This window comes from Melospiza georgiana, chromosome 11 (assembly GCF_028018845.1).
Source record: "Melospiza georgiana isolate bMelGeo1 chromosome 11, bMelGeo1.pri, whole genome shotgun sequence".
NCBI lineage: Eukaryota > Metazoa > Chordata > Aves > Passeriformes > Passerellidae > Melospiza > Melospiza georgiana.
This window is the reverse complement of record NC_080440.1, coordinates 9406986-9428040: the sequence shown is the minus strand read 5'-3', so window position 1 is coordinate 9428040 and position 21055 is coordinate 9406986. Positions and strand designations below refer to the sequence as shown.

Genomic DNA, 21055 nt, shown 5'->3' with positions numbered 1-21055 from the left:
CAGCCTTGCAGAAAACAAGTCTCCAAGCAAACAAAATATTAAAAAAACCCTAATGGAAAGCACAGTTTTCAATATATCTTAACAAAAATAAAATACAGAAATCAGTCAATATCCAGCTAATATGCATGCTTCCATCATATGCAATGCATTTAATATAACCTAAATATTTAAATTCAGGCATGTTTAAGGCACAAATTCACCAGTGTCCAGAGTAAAGGCATTGTAAAATCTCTAGTCATGGTGATGCTGTCTCTAGGTTAAAAGACACATTTCCAAAGAGATTTGGATGGTTCTGTGCATGGTAGATGGAATGTTGACCCAGGGGCCTGAGGTTTGTCTGTAGCTCTTGTTTTTCTTTAACAGTTTGGCTTTAGGAAAGCCACTTCAGCTCTTTGTCACCCTTAGACAAGACACTTGAAAATGGAACAATATCTAGCATTAATCTTGAGTGGAGAGTTTTCACACTACAAAATTAACAGGACAAAGTGGCATTAGTGGGCAAAATGGCCCAGCAAGCTCTGCTCTGGAATATTGCAGTATCCAACTATATTGTCTTGGCACTGTATTATCATAAAGGTATTGAGTTTGCCTCTGCTTAGTTTGAATGAATGTAATTATGCAAAATAACTGCAGTTAATCTTAAGCCAATACCAGGATTTTCAAAAAAAGGTTTGAATCTCAAAATAATATTTCTGTAACCAGGTGATTTACTGAACTGGATGCTCATACCATGCTTTTGATTAAAGACTTGGTGTTCTGAGGGCAGTGGCATCATGATAGCAGGGACCTGAAATCCCACTGGAGGTTTTACATGGCAGAAGCAGTTCAGAAGTTTGTTCCTCATCCATCTAAAGAGCTGGTGGTCTGTGATTCCCTGTGCACTGGGGATGTTGCTCCCCCTCAGCTGTGCCTGGTTTGGTTGCAGGATGGTGCCGACGTCGGTGGAGCGGCTGCGGGAGGGCCGGGGGATGCTGGAGAAGGTGCTGAGGAGCGGGGCCAAGGTGGCCCAGAGACACGAATCCTCCCCTACCCAAGACTGTGCTCCTGAGAGAGATGCAGGTAGGGTGGGGAAACTTGGGCATGTTTGCTTGGAGGGACATGATGTGCTTGGGTAACTTTGCCAACTTGTCTGTGAAGCTGGTTAGTTGTACCTTCATCTTTAACATTATCAAAGCTGCCTTCTGCAAACCAAACTTTACTGTTATTCAGATATTGCTTGAGCCTGTATCCCTCTCCTGTTGGACCTAGAAGACTTCTAGATTTTTTTCTAGGGATTGAATCCAAGACTGTCTGCACCTTGACTCTGACAGGACAGCTTCTTTGTCCTTGGACAGATGGGTTAGCACCTCCTATGCTCTGAAAGAGCTTCATTCAGTGGACATTGGGTGAACATTCAGACAAGAGTATTGGCTTGTTTCTGAGCGGTTTAGGGCAAGTATGTATTTCCTTCATTGCAAATCAGGCTGCAGTAAGGTGTGTTCGAGACAAGCTTTGAAAATTGGCTTCTCATTTGGAGTTCTCCTGGTTTTGTACACCTAAGCACATTCTTTCAGTGCTTTTTTGTCATCAAGTCTTGAGAGGAAGTCCTCTATCTAGTATGTCACATTTTCATGAGACCCAATTGGGGGTCTTTTCCCTGTCTTTCCCATACCAGTGGAAGTGGTTTTCCTAGTTAATTTTTGGAGGGGTAGGCAAAATTCAGGCTTTTGGAACAGGTCTTTGCCCAATGTTACGTGTACAGCTCTGGCTCTTCAGTGTCACCCAAGACTTAGGATGGAGTTAAACTTTCATCTGCAGTGATAGATTCTTTCTTGTTACATAAACCCCATCCCATTCTGTGTTGTGAAAACCTAATGCTGCAGCTGACAAAAGTCATCTTGTTTCCTTCATCCTAGCACAGCAAAGTACTTTTTTTCTTTTTTTGCTTGCTCTGGCAATTTCTTCAGCAGCTTGTTTAGATTCTTGTTTAGATTCTTTGAGCCACCTCCCCTCCCCCAGTTGCTGCTCTGCTTCTTAGTGAAACAAATGGGTGGCTGAGTCCCTGCTGTTCCTGGTAGCACCTGGAGAAGTTATGAAGATGCACATTTTCACTTGCTGCTGCTGTAACAGATAATATTAACAGGAACTAAAAAATCCCAAAGTTGGAGGGTTTGCTGATGAAGCATGTAGCAATGAAATGGAATTTGTGTAATTTGTGTGCATTGCACGCTTCTGAGAACTGCAGCTGCTCTCAGCAAAACCTGTCACTTCATATATGCTTTAGGTTGACACAGGCCAGCACAGCCAAGAAAAGCAGTTACTCATGTCCTTCCCTTGTGCAGGTATTGAGAATAGGGGAGGAAGATGTTGGCTCTAGCTTTTAAGTTTACATAAAGCAAATTCAGAAAGGTCATAGTTTATTTACCATTGGTAATTTAGTCTTTCAGTAGTCTTTAACTTGTCAAGGTTTCTTTCTGGGAAGAGGCACTGCCAGTAAATTGCATAGCCCTACTGGTGTGCCTAGCCTTTTAAGGAACAGTTTCTTCCAGAAATCTTTAGATTTCTTGTGATTCTTGTATTTGACTTGTGTTAATCACAGCAATCTCTGAATTGAGCAGCTCTTCTGTGCATGACTTTTTAACAAAACATGCCCTAAACTTCTGAATTTTGCCATTCTGCATTACTTGTGATGCTTTGAGAAAGCTGACCTAGAACAGAGGCTAGACAGAGTTAAAAAATAAAGTAGGGATTTATTAAAAGGCCTTAATGGTGGGTACACCTTGGGCAGCACAAGAGCTTGGCCATGCTACACCCAAGATGAACTGAAATTGGTCACAAAATGGATGACCAGTCACAAGGTCTCACACTTTTACAAATTTTGGTCTATTTCCATATTGGAGTTAAATGTGTAATTATGGCTTTAGCTTATGAAGTTCCATCCTTTTGTTTTTCTCTTTTCAATTCACTGGTGTATATACTTTTTGGGCCTGGAGCTTGTCCTTGGACAAGCTGGAAAAGGATTGTCTATTTACCTTGTGAAGAGAACTTGCTAACACATAATATGAAGCTCAGAGTTACACACTAAAGCAGCACAGAATCTGAAAAATATAAAAGCTAAAACTTAAGGCATCACTTGGAATGTCACCAAACAGGCCCTTGCTGCATCGATGACATTTCAGAAATGGAAGGTGGCACAGGACACATGCTGGAAGCTTCACACCCCAGTCTCTGTGCCCTGAGGGAATTTCTGAGCCTCAGGAACAGGCAAGGGCTACATCCAGACCCGTGTTAGCTAAGCCTGCACTGTGATGTAGCACTCAGAGGACAATGGCAGCAGAACCACGGGCCCTCCTGGCACTGATGCTTGTGTCAGTGCAGCTGGGGCAAAGCCAGACTTGTCTGGCAGAAGTACAGAGCAGACTGAGGCAGCGTGTCCTGTTTCATGACTGAGACACATCTGTCATATAAATTTGGTACTAATCCCAGCATGTTCCACCAAGGCATTTCAAACGTGGCTGCTGAGAATCCCTGAGATGCTGCAGATAAACACTTGTGTCTCATTAGTCTGCAAGAGAATTCTGATGTGAAATCATCTAGTCCCAGCAGCTTCACCCTCCTGCAGAAAGCAGGATCACCAGCCATGGTTACAGGGGTAGCAGCTGAAGCACACAGTTGTAAGGCTGTGCCACTGCAGTAAGTGCATCTTGCCTACCCCAGGTCAAGTTCAGTGGTATGGTAGGACAAGCTCACCCACCCTTGAAGTGCAAGAAGGGCTTACTCTGTCAGGAAGCATTTCATTCCTCTTGGTCTCTCACATATCTGAGATGGATCAGAGTGTGCTGTATGCTGCCAGTGCCCTTCAAACCTCAAAGCATTTCCATCATCTTGGCCTGTTAGAAAAACAGGTATTTAATTTCTGAGTTCCAGGAGTATCTCTGTTTGTAGCAGCTCAGTTGGCTTATAAACCATAGTCCCCAAAATGGCAGCATGGGATGTCTGTCTTTGGAAGCATCTGGATCTGCCTTTGAGGAAAAGCCACCACAGGATCCTGCTGACAGCCCTCTGAGTGGGGCAGTTTTGTCTCCTGAGATGTAACTGTATCCAGTGTGGATTCCTGTAACCAAGACTGAGTGAAAAATTAGCGAGTCCCTAGAAACCATCTTCTGCCTCTCATACACTGAAGAGCCAGCCAGGGGAGCCCTGGTTGTATCTGTGCATTATCTCCAGGTGTGGTCATTCAGACAGGCTGGTCCAAGGCAGCTTGGCTTTGTGATAAACCAGAGCACACTGGTGTGAGGGGAGTGGCCACTCTTACACATGTGGCTCTTCCCACATGTTGAGGTTTCCCAGTTGTCTTTTGCTGGGTTTCTTCAGTTTCTGAAATGGTGGTGGCTGGGGGGGCTGGAACACAAGGGCTGGACTGTGCAGTGTCATGTGAAGGGAGCTGCTGTGGCCTCAGTGGGGTGAGGTTTAACATCTGCCTGTACATTGCAGATGCAGCAGAAGGAGACACTCCAGAAGCCCACAAAGGACCAGCAGTTTACAGTCCTTCTCGATACAGCTACCAGGTAAATGCTTTCATATCTTTTCTGCCATTCTGAAATAAAGCTTTTATAAAGAGGGAAACAGTGCTTAGCTGCCATTGTTCACAGTGCTGCACTAAGCACCTTAGGATGAGAAGCAGGTAGGAAACGGAGAAGTCAGCCTGACGTGCATTTTCCTTTTTTTCCCGCATGCCTCGTTCAGCTGCTGCAGTCTGACAGTCCCCAGGCAGAATCCCAGACCCTGCTCCAGCAGAACTCCTCCCCGTACAGAGGGCACCTCGCGTCTCCTGGATACAGCTACCGAGCAGCAGCACAGAGGACAGGACACAGCCTGTCCCACGGTTCCTCGGAAACATCCCTCTCCTCCACCTCATATTCCAGCCCTGCCCACTCGGTCTCCACAGACTCCTCTGCCCTGTTTGCAGGGAATTCGGGGTATTTCAGCAGCCAGCAGCACTCTGGCAGCGTCAGCAGCAGCCTCCTGAGGAAGAGCTGCCCTGCGGCTGCCAGCCCGGCACAGCAGCCAGCTGTGGACTCTGTGTGCTCAGAGTCGGGCTCCCAGCCCTGCACAGGCGTGTCGGGCTCTTCCTCCGCTCCCCAAAGTGCTCGCTCACTACAGTCAGACTTGCGGACTATCAGCCTGCCGAGCTCGGGCCAGTCTGTGCTCTACCAGGGCTCCCGGGGCGCAGTCATTTCCAGTGCACAACACTATCCGCACCGCGGGGGAGGCAGTGTCCATCAGTACAGACTGCAGCAGCTTCAAGGTTCTGGAGTAAAGACTCAAACAGGACTTTCCTAGGGCTGCCTGGACTTCAGGAGGACAAAACTGCCCATAGCTCCTTCCAGTCACCCCTGGAAGTGGCTCCTGGGCTGGTGTTGAAAGCTTGCACCTGATGCTGGGGTGCCAGGGGTCAGAGGCTGAGGTCGAAAATGCACGGGTGAGATTTGTGAGCAGTATTGGCCTCTGGCCTGGTAGGAGAACACAGATTTCTCTGAGGCAGAGACTGTAGCAAAGCAGTTCCCTGACATGTGGGTACATTGCAAAAACAAAAAGAAACAAACAGAAAAGAAAAAAAAAAAAAAAGAAAAAAAAAGAAAATGGTTCAAGTGCAATGACTGTGGCACAGCCTCTGTCTCTGGTCCGTGCCCATGGCCACAGTCACACATGCAGCACGGACACAGTTCTGAATTCAAAAGCAGTTTAAAGGAAACGTTGGGGGAAGTTAACTCCAATCTCTTTATAGGTCAGGTTCTCAGTGCATTCTGGGGAGGGCTTTAATCCGTTACGATCATTCCAGTCACAAGCAGACGAGCGCACACGGCTGCCTTTGGGCTTGGGTCGCCACTGCCGCCGCCGGGGCTTTTCCGGGACGGGAGAGTCTCCGCAAATGCAAACAGCACGGGGGGGTTGGAGCGTGTGCCTGTGACTGCAGAGGATCCGGGGTGCGCTGTCCTGCAGTGCTTCATTGCAGGTCTGTGGTGAACGAGTGTTTCTGAGGTCGCTTAAGGAGTCTGTGAACGGGAGCGCGGCCGGGGCTCTCCGGCTGTGGTGTGCGACGCACAGGGGATGGCCGGGGGCCTGAGCAGTCAAGTGATGCTGCGGCACACGGGGGGCTGCAAGGGGCAGTGGTGGGGTGGAGGGCGGGCACCCCGGTCTGTGCTGAGCCAGAGGCTCTCCAGGCAGTGCCATGTGGGTCTTTGCCAGCCGCTGTCACCCGCCGAGCGTGGCAGGAGAGCCAGCCCAGACACAGTGCGCTGTGTGTTCAATTCCATACGATTGCCAGCTTCTTTCTCACTTGTTTACTGTAATATCGGGCGTGTTTTTATTTATCTAATTTTATATTCAGTTATAACCATAGTAGGTTAGCTAATATATGACAGGTGTCATCCCTGGTGCTGCAGTGGAACTTCTCCTTTCTCTTGGATAACATAATGCTGTGAGTCTGTCTCCCCTCTCCTTGCAGATGCACAGTCTTCTTCCTCTTTTTTTAGGACTGTTACAGATTTCTCTAATCACAATTGAAATCAGGTGTTTGTTCAGCCTAGGGGAGACTTTTAAAATATTGAAACAAAGAGTAGCTTTCTCACACTGTCTGGCTGTGAGCGTGTTGGGATGGAACTTGTCACCCCGCAGTTGGGTGTCTGTATACTGTATAACATAGGTGTAAACTTCACTCGGCTTAGCCCTGGAGGTGCAGCCTCCCCTTTCGTGCTCTGAGCAGCACGGGGCAGACGGGCTCTGCCCTGCCAGGGGGCCGGGGGGCCCTGCCCAGAGGCTCCAGCACCTTCGGGCGCAGCAGGGGGGCAGGAGGGAGGGACCCTGGAAAGCTCTAGGAAAGGTGGGGGCTGTAGCTTCTTACTCTAGTGGAGTTTTTACACCATGCTGTAACATTTGAACTTTCACAAGAGATGTAATAATTTTGATAATAAAAATACTTAACTTGAAAACTAGTATTGCTGCATTTCTTACCACTTTGAGCACTGGTGCCCAGGACATAGGGCAAGAGGGTGAGGGCATGTAAGTCTCTTCCCTGTCTCCTGCAGGGTGGGCAAATCCTTGCAGGAGCAGCCTTGCAGACCTCCCTGCTGCCTTCTGCCAGGTGAAGCTGGGAGCTGCTGTGGGAGCTGCTGTTCCTTAGGAAATTCCCTGCGCTTCTGGCTGGGGTTGTGGGATTTTTGGCTCTGCTGCTGCTGTTCTTCTTGCCCAAGCTCATTTGGGGAGGAGATGGATTTGGAGGATGTCTCCTGCACCCACTGCACTTGCTTTAAAACCTGTTTTCTGGTTTCCAGGGTTTTCATACTGCTTGCCTTTTCCTTAGGAAGCCTGACAAGGGCTGAGCCTGGTGTGGGGCCCTCCAGGTGTGTCTGCAAGTGCTGGTTTGAGGTGCCCACGGCTTCTGGTCTTCAACTGCCCTCTCTTGTGAGAACGTTGCCCCTGACACTGTGGGACAGCATCTGTCATGGTTCATGTCCCTTTGTGTCCCCCAAAAGAGTGGCTCCATATCCAGGACTCTTTCTCTAAAAGCAGCTGTGGGTAGCACCAACCCTGCTCTTCTGCCATGTGCAGGGCTCACCTGGGCTGTGAGTGTGTCCCACACCATGGGAGCCAGACCTGGCCAAAGCTCTCTGCAAGTCCCAAAGCTCCCCATGTTGCCCTCACACAGCCTGGAATGCTCTCCCCACTCTTCTACCAGAGCATGCCATTAAACTGACTGGCCATGTAGTTTTTTTCCATCCAGACACTGGAATTTTATGAATTTCAGGAGTTTTTTGATTAATTTCATGGATTTTCCTATCAGTCTGTGTTAGTCAGTGAGCTGACAGACCACTCATCATGCACTGTGGACAGACAGAAGGGACAGGTTCAAAGGCTCCTTGGGATGGATGGGATCCTGCTCCACCCCCTGCTTTGTCTGTGGGACAGACCCTTTTTGGGGACTCCCTCTGGCCAGAGCCCCTCCTGGTGTGCCAGCCCATGTGGGCAGAGGCTCAGCTCCACAGGCTGCAGGGTGGGCTCCCCACCACAACTCAAGACACTCACAGGGGCTTCTCTGGCCTCCCACCTCCTTTGGTGATGGCCAGGAGGAACCCATCCCAACCCTCCCCACAACACAGGGCTCCGAGCTCATCTGGTTTGAATTATATTTTTCAATAAGGTTTTGTGAAACACTGTATCAAACTTTGTACTAAAATACAGATATATTACAGCTACTGTATTCCTTTCTCCACTGATTTTCTTGGTTTGTTTTTCCAATTCATCTGGCAACAGCACTCTCAAGCTGGCAAGACCCGGGCGCTGCGAGTTCCTGTTGACCTGGTTCTGGGGGGCAGCTGTCAGAGGGACGCGGGCACCGCTGGGCTCGTGGTGGCGGAGGGCACTGGCAGGAGCGCTGGCACGCACTCCATCCCGGGTGGCTTGGGCTCCCAGATGGTGTTTCGGCACAGCTCCATCCCCCACCGCCACCCGCAGGGCCTTAGGGCACCACTTACCTGCTCCAGCCCGCCCCTGGTGCGTGTGAGGCGCTGGGTCCCGCAGAGCCCTTCCTGCCGTCCCCCAGAGCCTCCACGCTGCGTGGCCCCATGCCAGGACCGCGGTCCCACTCTGCTCCCTGCTCCCACTCGCCTGCTCCCTGGCCTTGCTCAGTGTCTCGGTCCAGCCCTGCCGGGGCTCCAACAAGCCCCGGGCCCTGCCCTGGGCCCTGCAAGGAGCCCCAGCTGCTCGCACTGAGACACGGCCAGTGCCGAGGACTTTATTGCATTGCGAGGGCGGTGGTGACCCAAGCCCCTGTGGCCAGGGGAAGCCCGCACACACGCTGGCCTGGCCAGCAGAGCCACAGCCGGGCTGCAGCCACCCGTGCCGGTGTCGGCTCTCGGGTGCCGTGTGCGGGCCTCGGAGGCCGCCGGCGCTGCCCGGGGCAGCAGCCACGGGCTCCCCGCACGCCATCACCGCGGGCCGGCGAGGTACAGCCGGGAGGCCGGGTGGGTACAGGAGCGCTCGGGTACACCCGGCCGTGCCGTGCGGCAGGGAAAGCCTTGCTGTCACCAGTGGAGATAAAGCACCGTATGGGGATGGGGAGGGAAGGCGTTTGGCAACAGCCCGCGGCCGGCTCGGGGAGGGGTCTTGGCGGGAGGGTCCTCCTGTGCCCGCCCGGGGGTTTTGCATCTTCAGCTGCTCCCACTTACCAGGGCTTACATTCAACGGCGGCGCGAGTCGGGTGTCCCACGGCCGGCAGCAGCGAGGCCTCTGCGGTCCCCGTGCTGAGGGGAGCGAGCAGCAGCCTGCGGCCCCAGCCACGCACCAGGAAACACCGTGTCCTGGGCTGGACTCCCGGGGCGGGGGAGAGGGGGCTCGAGTCACTTTACCCTGTTTAGAGAATATGAATTTACATGTAAAAGTAGGGGTTGGGCCCCATCTCGGCCACCGGGTCCCCTGGCTGTGGAGACAGGATCACGGAGCTGTACAAAATGGGAGTGGGGAGGGGTCCGGGACCCGGAGCAGCCGGCACGGGGCGTCACTGGGTGCGCGTTCGGGTGGGAGGCAGCAGGTCAGGAGTCCTGGGGATGTAGAAATCTGTTAAAAACTCCAAGACTGTTTTTTCCTTGAAACAAAACCGCAGCTGGATTCTGTTCTTGAACAAAGCGGGTTTGAGGCATCCTCCCCCGGCGGCGGCCCGCAGGCAGCGGTGGGTACGGAGCTGGCAGGGTGCGTGGGATGGCGGTGCCGGCGTGGACATGGAGGTGGCCATGGATGCGGCGGGCGGCTGGCGCATCCCTGGCACGGGCACCGGGGCCCGGAGGGCGGCGCGGGACGCGGTGTGGCCGCTGGCAGCAAATGAAGGGCAGGACAGGGAGGGAGCGCCCAGGCTGCCGGCCATGGGAAGAGGGTCCTGCTGCGGATGGTCGGCCTTATATCCTCTGCAGGGAAAGCACAGCAGGTTGGGGATGGACTTGGGCTGCTCTTACTGCACCATCGTGCTACTTGCATGTGCCAGGCATATGCCTATCCCCATCCCTGCCACCCTATCTCTGCTGCCTCCCTTCCCCATTGCCCCCAGCCCTGCTGCCTGCACAGCCAGGGTCCCCCATCCCATCCCATCCCATCCCATCCCATCCCATCCCATCCCATCCCATCCCATCCCATCCCATCCCATCCCACATCACGCAGACACCAAACACAGTCACACCCAGAGACACCACAGAGGGACAGGGGACAAGACAGTGACACTCATGGCTTACCGCAGTGCCAACAAAATCTGTGGAAACAGAAGAGAGAGAGGTCAGGCAGGGCAGAGGCTCAGCAGCTCCCTCCCACCCTGCCCAGCCTGGCTTGCCTTGTAGGTGCCAGTTAAGCCCACAGGACCCTTGCCAGGCTGCCAGAGGGGCCAATCCCCCCCCAGGCTGCTCCCACCCAGGATCCCCCCAGCAGCACGGTGCTGACCTTTGCTCTCTGTCTTGAGCTCCTCGTGCAGCAGGTCGTTCTGCCGGTTGCCGAGAACAAAGGCCAGGAAGGAGAGGATGAGGGCGTTGAGGATGCCGATGATGGCCAGGATGTAAGCCCAGCGTACAGAGCAGTCGCCCAGGGAGTACTTCCCTGTCTTCTCCCCACACATGTCCCGTATGGTCTCTGCATCCCAGCCATCGGGAAAGATCATGCAGCCCAGCACCAGGCAGAGCGCTGCAAGAGGGAGAGGAGGGGGAAGCATCAGAGACAATGGAGTGGCAGTGCTGGTGCTGAGCCCCCCAGTCGGTATGTGAGTGCAGCCCATGCATGAGCCCCCCAGTGCTGGTGCTGAGCCCCCCAGTCGGTATGTGAGTGCAGCCCATGTCTGGCAGAGAGCCCACCTTGGCCCCACGACAGCCCAGCAATGTGGCAGGTGACAGCCACCACTACCTCAGGAGCCCCAGGGATTTTGGCTGTCCCAAACCTGGCCCACGCACAAATAGGGACTTCAGGCTCTTGGTTTCTACCAGCATCAGCCACAGGATCGGCGGCTGCCCACGGGCTTTCCTCACCACTACAAGCTCCCTGCACGTGGGCAGGAGCTACCGGTGCACTGTGGGCAGGGATGCTGCCTGTGGAGAGGACTGGCATCCCCAGGAGCCCCCACACCTGAGCCCCCCACACCTGCAAGCACCACTCCTAGAGGGGTCACCTTCCCAGCAGGCCTCCACCCAGCACACTCTGTGCTGAGCAAGGAGACATCAGGGAACACGGGGATGGAAATGCCAAGACAAAGCCTGTGACTATCAAGGTAAGGAAGTGACTTTTTCTGACTACAGCAAGTACAAAAGCTCCTCACCCCATATCAGCTGGAAAAGCTAAAAATAGTAATGATGTTAGTTGCAGTGCCCTGCAGGCACTTTTACCCTGAGTTAAGGAAGAAACAAGAGGTTTGTGCCCATACCAGTAAGAAGTTCTCTCTCCATCCCTTTCAGCAAACACCCTCAGGCAGGCAGCTGGCGGTCTGGCATGAGTTTTCTGGGTGCTGGCATGTGTTTTGCACTGCTTTCTATGGGAAGGGAAATCCCAGGAGGGAGGCAAATGCCTGCAGGGCATCACACTGCACCCAGGAAAGGACAGGGACGCTGGCACATAATGTCATGCAGCAGCTGCTGCCTGGTCTCTGACTCCTCCACACACACAAACCCCCTTGGTACAAGTGTCTGTGGACAGTGGCAAGCTCTGCATGCTGATTTACTGCAGTGCACAGCCCTGGTGCCACCCCAGCACCACACAGAGCCAAGCTGTGTGTCCAGAACATCATCACCAGGGACTCCCAGCCAAGCACAGCCTGTCTGGGACTGGGCCAACCCAAAACCATCCCTCTGAAGGAAACCCAGTCAGCACCAGCACCGTGCACTGCATGGGAAATGGTGAGGAGCAGCCTGGCCTGCTGCTGACCTGGGCACCTTGGAACAGGATGGCATTAATTCAGCTGAGGGCCTGAATTAAAGGGGATCAGGTGCAGCAAACCTGTGCCAGGGATTGTTCCTGTGAAAGCAGAGATGCTAAGAGGATTTTAGGATCCCCTGAGCTCCCAGTGCAGTGCAGCTGTGAAACAAGCTAAGGTGCTCTGTGACAATCCCCACCAAGGGGTGGGTTTACCCCCACAGCACTGCTCAGGCTGGCACAACCCAGCCTGGAAATGGGCACAGTTGTAAGAAATCTGCTGAAATCATAGAGGAGGAGGAAAGGACTACAGGTACACAGTGAGGCTGGGGTAAAGCACAGAAAGCAGCAGCTCCAGCTGCCTGGGTGGGCAGCACACCTCAGCAACAGCCACTCTGGGCCCAAAGGAGAACAGGGGCTGTGCCCAAGACAGTAGGCAATTATGAGTTTAAAAGTCAGGCACCAATTTTACCTACACCAGCAAGGGCTTGGGCAGGCTCCCAGCCTTTGTGCACAGCCCTCAGCCAGCCCTTCACAGGAGCAGAACAGCAGCCCCTGGGTCTGTCCCTGGACTCTGCAGGCAGTGTCACATCCTCTGCATTCCTCAGCTATTATTCACGGTAAAGGTGGGTCCAGCTGCCCAGGTAAAGCAGAAGCCTGCCAAGAGCTCATTGCTCTGAAAACAACACAGGTGAAAGGGTTTCCCAGGACATCTGCAGGTCCCAAACATGGCAGGACAGGCAGCAATGCCACGGCACTCATGGAGGACAGGAGAGAGAGGGTTTAAGGCAAACTAGGGTGGCTCAAAAAGGTAAGGGAGACACTTGTGTGATGAATTGTCACAGCACAGTCACAGAGGACATGCAGTGATGGCCAGGACACTGCCTGGCTCCAGCCTGAGTCTGCTTGTTCTGATCCCTCTCATCCCCATGTGCCTGCTCTGTACTGCACCAGGGCAAAGGGAGTCTGTGCCCTGTCCCACTGAGCAGTTGCAGGATCTCTGCCCATGCCCTCACAGTCCATTTGACAGAATTAAACAACAAATTTACCACTGGGCAGAGGTGTGTGCCCAAGTCACCCCACATACCCAAATGCCTCTGCCTGAGGTGACTGGCCTCTTCCCAGAAACCCCTCACTGCTCTGCAGCTCCCTGGAAGTGGCTGTGCTGCTCAAGGCAGGTGCTCTCCTGCTGAAGAGCAGCTCCGTGCTCTCCTCTTCCCATCTGCCCCACGTGTCCCCAGCAGCAAGCTAAGTCCTCTGCTCTGTCACAAACAATTCCCTTTCCTGCACTCCCCAGGCCGCCCAGTGTCCTGGAAACACCTTCCCGTGCCTGCAGCAAGGAGTGACTTTGAAAAGCAGAGCAGAAACAGGGAGGGATCCTCACACAGTCCTTGGTGCCTCTCCAACAGGTCTGAGGGATGTGGGGTCAGGGCTCTTCCTGCCCATCCCTCTGGCACTGTTCTGCCAGCACCTACCTCCAAATGCCCCAAGCCCCCTTGCAGACCTGCAGGAACACCTTGGGTTTTGTTTAAAATACCAAATTTCTATGCCTTGCAACCACAAGAAAAACACCAGGTGATGACTCCTCTGACGAGCCACTATTAAAGAGGAAAAAAGAACCCAACTCCTGTCCATTTTGCTTTTAATTCCTGTTCTTCTGAGCATGTGGTGCCAGTCCTCACTGTCAGTGGCACCAAGAGTGGCTGGCTGGTCTGTCACACCCCATAGCTGCCATCCTGCCCCTGGGCCCTTTCCTAGAGTTTTTCCAATTGTAAAGACAATTTTGAGAGCAGGCATTTCAGTGATCAGTGGGACAGGGTGCATGCAGAGGGAGGAGATCCTGCTGGGGCTGGGGCTCTGACCCCGTAAAGCTGGCATTTCTTGGCTTTACAGCTGGTTCATGGCTTCTCACTCCTCAGTGCTCCCTTGTCAAGGTCAACTAACAACAACATGGGCATCTCAAGGGCTTTTGATATCCTCACAAAATAAATTAATCAAAGGGAATGCAATGTTATGACTCAGGCTGCAACACTGGAGCAAGATATGAGCAGAAAGAGGAGGCTCCTCCTGGCAGGACAACATCTCCTGGTACAAGGTGCATTTAGCTAATTTGGACTGTCTGAGTAACTCCCGTGTTTGCTGAGTACCACCGCCCCTGTCCTGAGCAGCTGTGCCTGCAGGATTAAAATCTGTTTTTTTATATTACTTTTTCTGTCTAGTTTAGTTTGCAGGGGTGAATGAAAACTGGCTTTTACTGCTTCTGCTTGCCATGGGTGGAAGGAGCTCAGGACATGCCCTGTAGCTGAGATGTGACCTCCCCCAGAGCATCACACCACCACAGAACACACAAACGGGGAGATGTGAGGTAATGGGGGGAAACCAGCAATCACTGGGTCCAAAAAGAGCTTTTTAAACTGGCATGGGGACAGCACATCCAAAAACCCCAGGGAACAGGGGCTGGACTGTGTTGTTGGGGTCTAGAATGGCTGCTTCTCACCAGAAAACCTTCTGAGAGCTGAGCACCGAAAGGAAAGGGGACAAACACAGTCCCCCCTCCACCCTCTAAAAAATGAAATCCCTCAAAAATAAATCAACACTTAAGGCAGCGTGCTCTGGACGGCGAGCACCGGCCATTTACACAGACACGAGCTCCCTTCCGGCGTTTTGCTCCACAGGCTGCTTTTGTGCCAAAAAATCAGCGGGATTCAGAATAGAGTTATGAGTTTGTATGAATCAGAACTGACAGTTGCTTTATCTGGAACAACAGTTGAGGGATGTGAGCTCCAGGACACGGGCTCAGCCCCTCCCCGCGCAGCCGGGCACACCGGGAGCGGCCGCGGGAGGGCCGCGCAAACCCCGCGGGGCGGCCGCGGAGCACACGGCGCTGCACGGGTGGATGGGCCGCAGCCCCGCTCCTGTCCCCCCTGCACCCCCTGAGCGGTACGGGAGGGAGAGGGGGATCTTCAGGAAAGCTTTTCTGGCGGTTCAGAAGGCAGTAATTCAGCAAATGCTGAGGGGTTTAGCAGTGTGGTTATTTTTGCTGCAAGGTCAGCAGGTGGGAGTGGTTCCCGTATAGGAATACGGGCAATATTCCTCCTTTTGACAGAGAAAGGGCCTGAGGATAAACTGCAGAGTCACAGGGTAGTTAAGGTTGGAAGGAACCTTTGGAGATCATTTAGTCCAACCCTCTTGCCAAGGGTGACCTAGAGCAGGTGATACAGGAACGTGTCCAGATGGGATGTGAATGACTCCAGAGATGGAGACCCCACAGCCTCCCTGGGCAGTCTCATGCTCAGCAGCTGTCCCACTGCACTCCAAGCTGGTTTGCAGCAGTGGGATCTGCCTCATATTTTTTCATCAAGAATTTCAATGAATGACTTTTCTATCTGTGAAAACAGTATTTTGAAACTTCTAAGTCTCTCAAAGGACTTGGATCTCCAGCAAGTCCTCTGCTGGAGGACAGTCAGGAAGATGAGCCTGTCCTGATGTGGTTCAGCAGAGCCACTACATTGCTGCCAGAACCAGGGAGGGTTTTGGGGCTGTAGCACTCACCCAGGCCAGACCCTGCCTTCCCTTGGGGCTGAGGCCACACCACCACAGAGCCCCACCACGCTCAACCCAGCAGCTGCCAACAATTCCCTCATTACTCCTCTCCATTGACATACCAAAATCATGCCCTGCAAGGGATCCCACTGAGGCAGTGGCAAACACAGCTGAGGTGCAGAAGATGAAGCCCTGCTTAGGCACCTGCCTCTGCTCTCAGGCCTTGGAAGGGCCCATCCAAGAGGTGAGTGTAGCTCTGAAGGGAGTCCCCCAAAGCAGAAGAGAGCTCAGATGGATATGTATCGCCAAATTCTCCATCAGGAAAGGGGGGTGGACATGGCACAAGCAATGCCAAAATGCCACTGATAAGGAAAAAGCTCAGCCCTAAGGCCAAGAGCATGACCCAGGTGGGAAGGCACCCCGTATGTTGTGTATCCCTAGGGGAGGGAGTGTGAAGGTCTCATCACACTGACTGCTGGACCTGGAATGCAGGGAAACACCTTGAAATGTGGCCAGCCAATTCTTCCATGCAAGCAGGATGGTGTGCTCAGCTGGCTGCCTCTTTTGACCCTCAATGTAAGTACAAAACCAAAGACCCTCTGGAAGCAGCCCTGGGTGCCAGTGAGGGTAATCATCCTGATGGAGGCACATGGATGCAGTGTCACACAGAACTGCCGGGGCTGTCAGAGGGGCATCACTGCTGGGCACCAGGACAGCTTTGTTCAAAGCTTGCAGTTAACTCACAGGGTGAGTGTGTGTGTCTTATGCTACAGCAGAGTATTGGGGAATCAGAGGAAATGCTCAGACTCCTGGGTGGTCTGGTGGTGGTGTATTCCTCTGCTCTGATTTCCTACAGACAAATCCCAAGGGGGGCCAGCCTCACAGCCCATTTCTCTTCAAGCCTCATCCCATGGAACTCTCTGAAGGCGCTCCTCTGTAATTTGGAGTACTGGGGTGGCATCAGGTGCTGTCAGTCATACAGTTGTTGACATGCTCATGTGAAGGGCCCATCTCTGGTTTTATAACAGAAGGATTTAGAAAAATCTCCAGTTTTGCGTTACTGGGATTTTGAACAGGGCAGATGGCCACATTTCAATTTGCGATAAAGCAGAGTCTTTCCTCTTAATTAGATCCAGTTTCCTCCTAGGGGGGCAGTGGCTTTTGAGCTGGAGCTTTCTGTCAAGCTCTAATTAAACCCTGCCTTGATTGTTGTCCACTAATTAGACATCGATGATTTTAAGTTTGTTGGTTTTTTGATTTTTTTTGAAAGAGATCCTGAATTCCTCATCCTCCTCCCCCACATCCCTGCACTTGGTTTGTCTCCTCTGAAGAGCCCATCCATGCCCACAATCAGCAGCCCTTTACTCTGCACCAGCCATCCCACAGGGATGGGGTGGGGACACCTCTGCTCCATCTCTCTGCCCATCACCTGCCTCACCTGGCTTTCACCAGTGAGCCCAAGAGACTTTGGGCCCCACAGTTGCTTCTGCTGTGGTAGTGCAAGTCCTTCTTCAGCTAAACCCTCACTGAGGCAGGAGGAATTTCCGTTCCTTCTCTGCTCCTACAAACTCTCTGCTCTGACAGAATCTTCCAATCTCCCAGCCAGGTGAATCTCTGAAGTTTGCCACCATGGTGTGCCAGAGCCTGTATCAGGCTATGTCCCTGCAGTAAATGTGGCCTATGGCACTCTCTCCATAGGTCATGGCAGCTCCTTCTCCATGCTCAGGGTAACACATCCACCTGTGGCTGCCTCAGACATTCCCAGGGAAGTTCTGCCTGACGCCTGGCAGACAAGCCTCTCTTGCTGGGACACACCACACCCCACCTCTGCATCCAGGCCCTCTCTGACAGGAACATCAGCCTGTCCTGTAGGACAGCAGCTCTCTCAGGCTGTCCTGTCTCAGGGTAGGGTGGAGGGCCAGTCTGTTAATGATGCCTTGGACTTTCCCCAGCAGAGAAGCCATGGAGCCATGCTGCTCTGGGAGAGCTGCAAGCCAACCTGGGCTGGCTGGGGCCAGAAGAGGCAGCCCATGGCCCCACTGGGCTGAGCACTCAGGGCTCTCACAAGTGCCATTGTCAGCACTCCACGTGTAATTACAAGGTGCAAAGTGTCAAGGACAAGCCCCAAGGCAAGGTGAAGGGAACCCAGAGGTGACAACAGCAAAGTGCTGTCATGGCCACCCAAACCTGAGCCAGGACAGGACAGGAGGCACTGGGGAGCAGACCCAGGGCTGCCTCCAGGGCAGTGCCCTCTGCCACACAGCTCCCTGTGCAGCAGCAGCAGCTGGGCACTCCACGCCACTTGATTAAGCTGCCGACAATCGGCGGGATTTGGGCTCTGAGCTTGCTTTAAACTGATAAATCTTCAGGATGGGGAAAATTAAAGATGAGGGAATTTCCTGATAAGCCAAGGCAGCTCCAGGTCTGGCTGTGGTCCTGATCTGGGTGAGGGGAGGTCAGGCTCTCCAGCCCAAGCCAGCTGTGAGGGAAAGAGCTGGGCTAGCTGGAAGCTACTCACACAGAGGGGCTGCATCCTTCCACATCAAGGACTGGGGCCCTTCTCACAGAGGGGATGAATGGGGTCCTTCCATTAGGAATAAGGGGCACTGTAGGTCCTTCCAGTGGAAGCTCTAGGTCTATTCACACTTAGTATGCAGTGGAGAGTAAGAGTTTGTCCACACCTGGTAAAACTGTGCAGGGAAGGAAGTGAAGGGTTTTGCTACCAAGGGAAGTTCAACATCATTCTTAAGGATCTTTCTCCCAAAAGGACAGACCCTGTGTGAGGACACCTTGGAAGTCTGTGCATAAGGGGATACTTGGGATCCCTTTCAATACAGGCATCAGGTCCCCTTCTGGGGAAAGGTCTGGGCTATTGACAGTGCCACTTTGAGGAGTGAGTCTGTGACAGTCTTGGGGTACTTCTACAGTGGGATTTCATTTGTGGAGGGACCTAAGGAGGATCTATACACAGGGTTACTTTTGGTAGGGGTTAATTACTGGGCTTGAGTGGTCATGTCTGGGGAGACATCAAGGGAAATGTACGGTGTACCTCTGGGAAGCACTGGAGAGAGCTGGGAGAGGCCTGTCCTCACAGCCCTTTCATGATGCAGGAGAGAGGGGCCCTGGGCACAACACGTCTGTAAGGGGGAGCTGAAGGGTGCTTTTACAGGGATGGGGGATCCATGCATGGGCTTCTTCCCGTAGTGGGGTCCCTTTAGGAGTTGAGTGTTCCCCTAAAGTGAGAATCTCTCGGGGACACCCCACATCTCTGGGCATGACGGGAGGCTAGTCCCTGATGTGGGCTGTGCTGGGGTGTCTGAATCACCAGGGATTCAGGGGGCTGATCTAGTGTGTCCTAGGCCATGTTGTAGGGTGTCCCAATGCTGGTCCTTGATGGGTTGTACTGAAGTGCCCCAAGGTGAGTCCCTAACCCAGGATGTCCTGAGGGTCCAGACTGTTCAGTCTGTCCAGGTGTCTCAGGGTCAGTGCCTGTTCTGCGGTCACCTGAGGTGGGTCCCTGATCCAGCTCTCTGGCTGTGTCCCAGGGAGCTTATGTTTCCCTGGGGTCAGACTTTGCCTGGGGAATCCCAGCCTCCAGTGCCCCGAGCAGGTGCGACCATTCCTGGTGCCAGTGCCTGGTCTGGATGTCCCAGGAAGCTCCAGAGTGTCCTGAGGACATTTCTTGGCTGAGAAGACCCATGGCCCTACAACGCTTGTACCTGTCCAGCTTCCTTGAGTGATCTCAAAGTTCCCTTTGGCCAACCTCTGCCTGGGGAGACGCAGGAGCCAGTGCCTAGAGCCAGCACCTGTTTGTGGTGCTCTGCCAGTGCCAGTGCCCGGCCTGCTTGTCCCAGGAAGGCCTGGGACGTCCTGGGGCCAGCTCTTGGCTGGGATTCCCTATGGATACACAGTACACAGGAATACACCACCACCAGCCCAGCTTTCCAGAGTAGCCCTTGTGTTCCTTGTGGCCAGGAGATACCAGGGAGCCCTCGGTGCCAGTGTCCCAAACGGGTGCCCATTCCTGCCCATCTGTCAGCACTAGCACCGGCCTGGGTGTCCCAAGAAACTGTGGGGCTGGCTCCTGGATCCACGGCCCTGCAGTGCTTGGGCTCAGCCCAGCTTCCTTGAGCAACCTTGCTGCTCCCCGTAGCGAGGGACCCCACTCCCGCTGCCGGGGGTTCCCCGGGTGCCGCACGCTCAGCGCTGCCCATTCTCCCCACCCGTCCCCGCCGCCAGGCCCGGGGCAGGCCGGTGTTCCCGGTGCCGGTGTTCCCGGTGCCGGTGTGTACCTGCCAGCAGCTGCATCCAGGCGCAGATCTTGTAGACGGTGGCGGTGTTGCAGAAGAAGAACAGGGCGAAGCAGGTGATGCAGCCCAGCGTCAGCACCATGGAGAGCAGCACGAAGAACGCGGCCGCCTGGAAGGCGCCCGAGGGGATGGTGCTGAAGTCGGTGAAGGAGCCGCGGCACGACAGCTCCCGGCCCGCCAGCCCGCTGCCCACGCAGTAGTGGAACAGCCCGAAGTACCCGGGCTTGGGCGTGTTAACGCTGTCGCCCACCCAGTAGGGCTGGATGAAGACCACCACGTTGATGATGGCGAAGCAGATGGTGAAGATGGCCCAGAGCACGCCGATGGCGCGCGAGTTCCGCACGTAGTTGTCATGGTACAGCTTGGAGGCTTCCTGCGAGGGCAGCATCCTGCCGGCCGCCGCTGCCGGAGGGCGGGAGGGGCCGGGGCGGCGGGGAGCCCGCCCGGGGTCGGCGGGGCGGGGGGGCCGCGGCCTAAGAGCGCCCGCGGGCTGCCGGGCCCTGCGACACCCGCGCCGCCATCTTGGCTGCCGCCTCTGCGCCCCGCGCGCTCCCGCCGCGCGCGCGCGGCCGCGCGCCCCCCCGCCACTGCGGAGCCGAGCCCAGCCGAGCCCGGGCTAGAACCGGCCAGCCCCGGCCAGCCCAGCCCGAGCCGAACCGAGACCCCCCGAGCCCGCCCCCCGGGGATCGGACCGCTCCGCCGCCTTCTGCTGCGCTCGCCTCGGGCTCGGCCGAGCGACGGGCTCGTCTCGGTTCGGCTCGCATCCACTCGGCTTGGCTCGGCTCGGGTCGCCGGGCCCATTCCTCTCCCCCGGTCCGACAGGACCCTTCCCGGGACCGACCCCGCCCGGGGTAGCGCCGGGGCTTGGCTCCGATAAGTGCTGGAAGGTCCTCGCGGGGCTGCCTTTGGCCGGAGTGCGCCCGCAGGGAGCGCGTCCATCCCCCCGCACCCTTCACGAGGCCGGGGGAGGCCCGCGGGGTGCCGGCGTAGCCCCGGGACGGGCAGCAAACCCTCCCCACCCTCCTGGCGGGGACGGAGCAAGTCACCACTGTGGCTGCGCCCCCTCTGGGGCAGCAGGAGTCGACCCAAAATCTCTGACAGCAAGGCCAGGTACACGGCTGTGCCAGCTCAGATGTGGTGACAGGGCTGGGGTGCACAGCGTGCGCCAGGCTAGGTGTGGTGGATGGCAGGGCTGGGGTAAACGGCTATGCCAGAAGTGTCACACAGGCTGTCAGCACTTGTATCCCGGCAGGTGCCCGTGAGAAATCCTGCCACCGCCCCGTCAGCAT

At 54.6% G+C, this 21055-nt stretch overlaps 2 protein-coding genes across 2 annotated transcripts in view; one reads left to right on the top strand and one right to left on the bottom strand.

The window, feature by feature from the left end:
• SETD5 (SET domain containing 5) overlaps positions 1-8094 on the top strand; it is a 66394-nt gene extending 58300 nt beyond the window's left edge. The window contains exons 22-24 of the mRNA XM_058031772.1: positions 926-1059; positions 4474-4547; positions 4726-8094. Of these exons, the coding sequence (XP_057887755.1) occupies positions 926-1059; positions 4474-4547; positions 4726-5322 (805 nt within the window). The 3' untranslated portion in view covers positions 5323-8094. The remainder of the gene's footprint in view (positions 1-925; positions 1060-4473; positions 4548-4725) is intronic.
• A 57-nt stretch (positions 8095-8151) lies between these two features.
• On the bottom strand, positions 8152-20206 carry LHFPL4 (LHFPL tetraspan subfamily member 4). Its single transcript, XM_058031803.1, has 4 exons — positions 19749-20206; positions 10462-10698; positions 10260-10276; positions 8152-9938 (listed from the first exon to the last, which is right to left on the bottom strand). Exons 1-4 carry the CDS (start codon positions 20152-20154, stop codon positions 9930-9932), a joined length of 669 nt encoding a protein of 222 aa, XP_057887786.1. The 5' UTR covers positions 20155-20206; the 3' UTR covers positions 8152-9929.
• Positions 20207-21055: the final 849 nt, after the last annotated feature.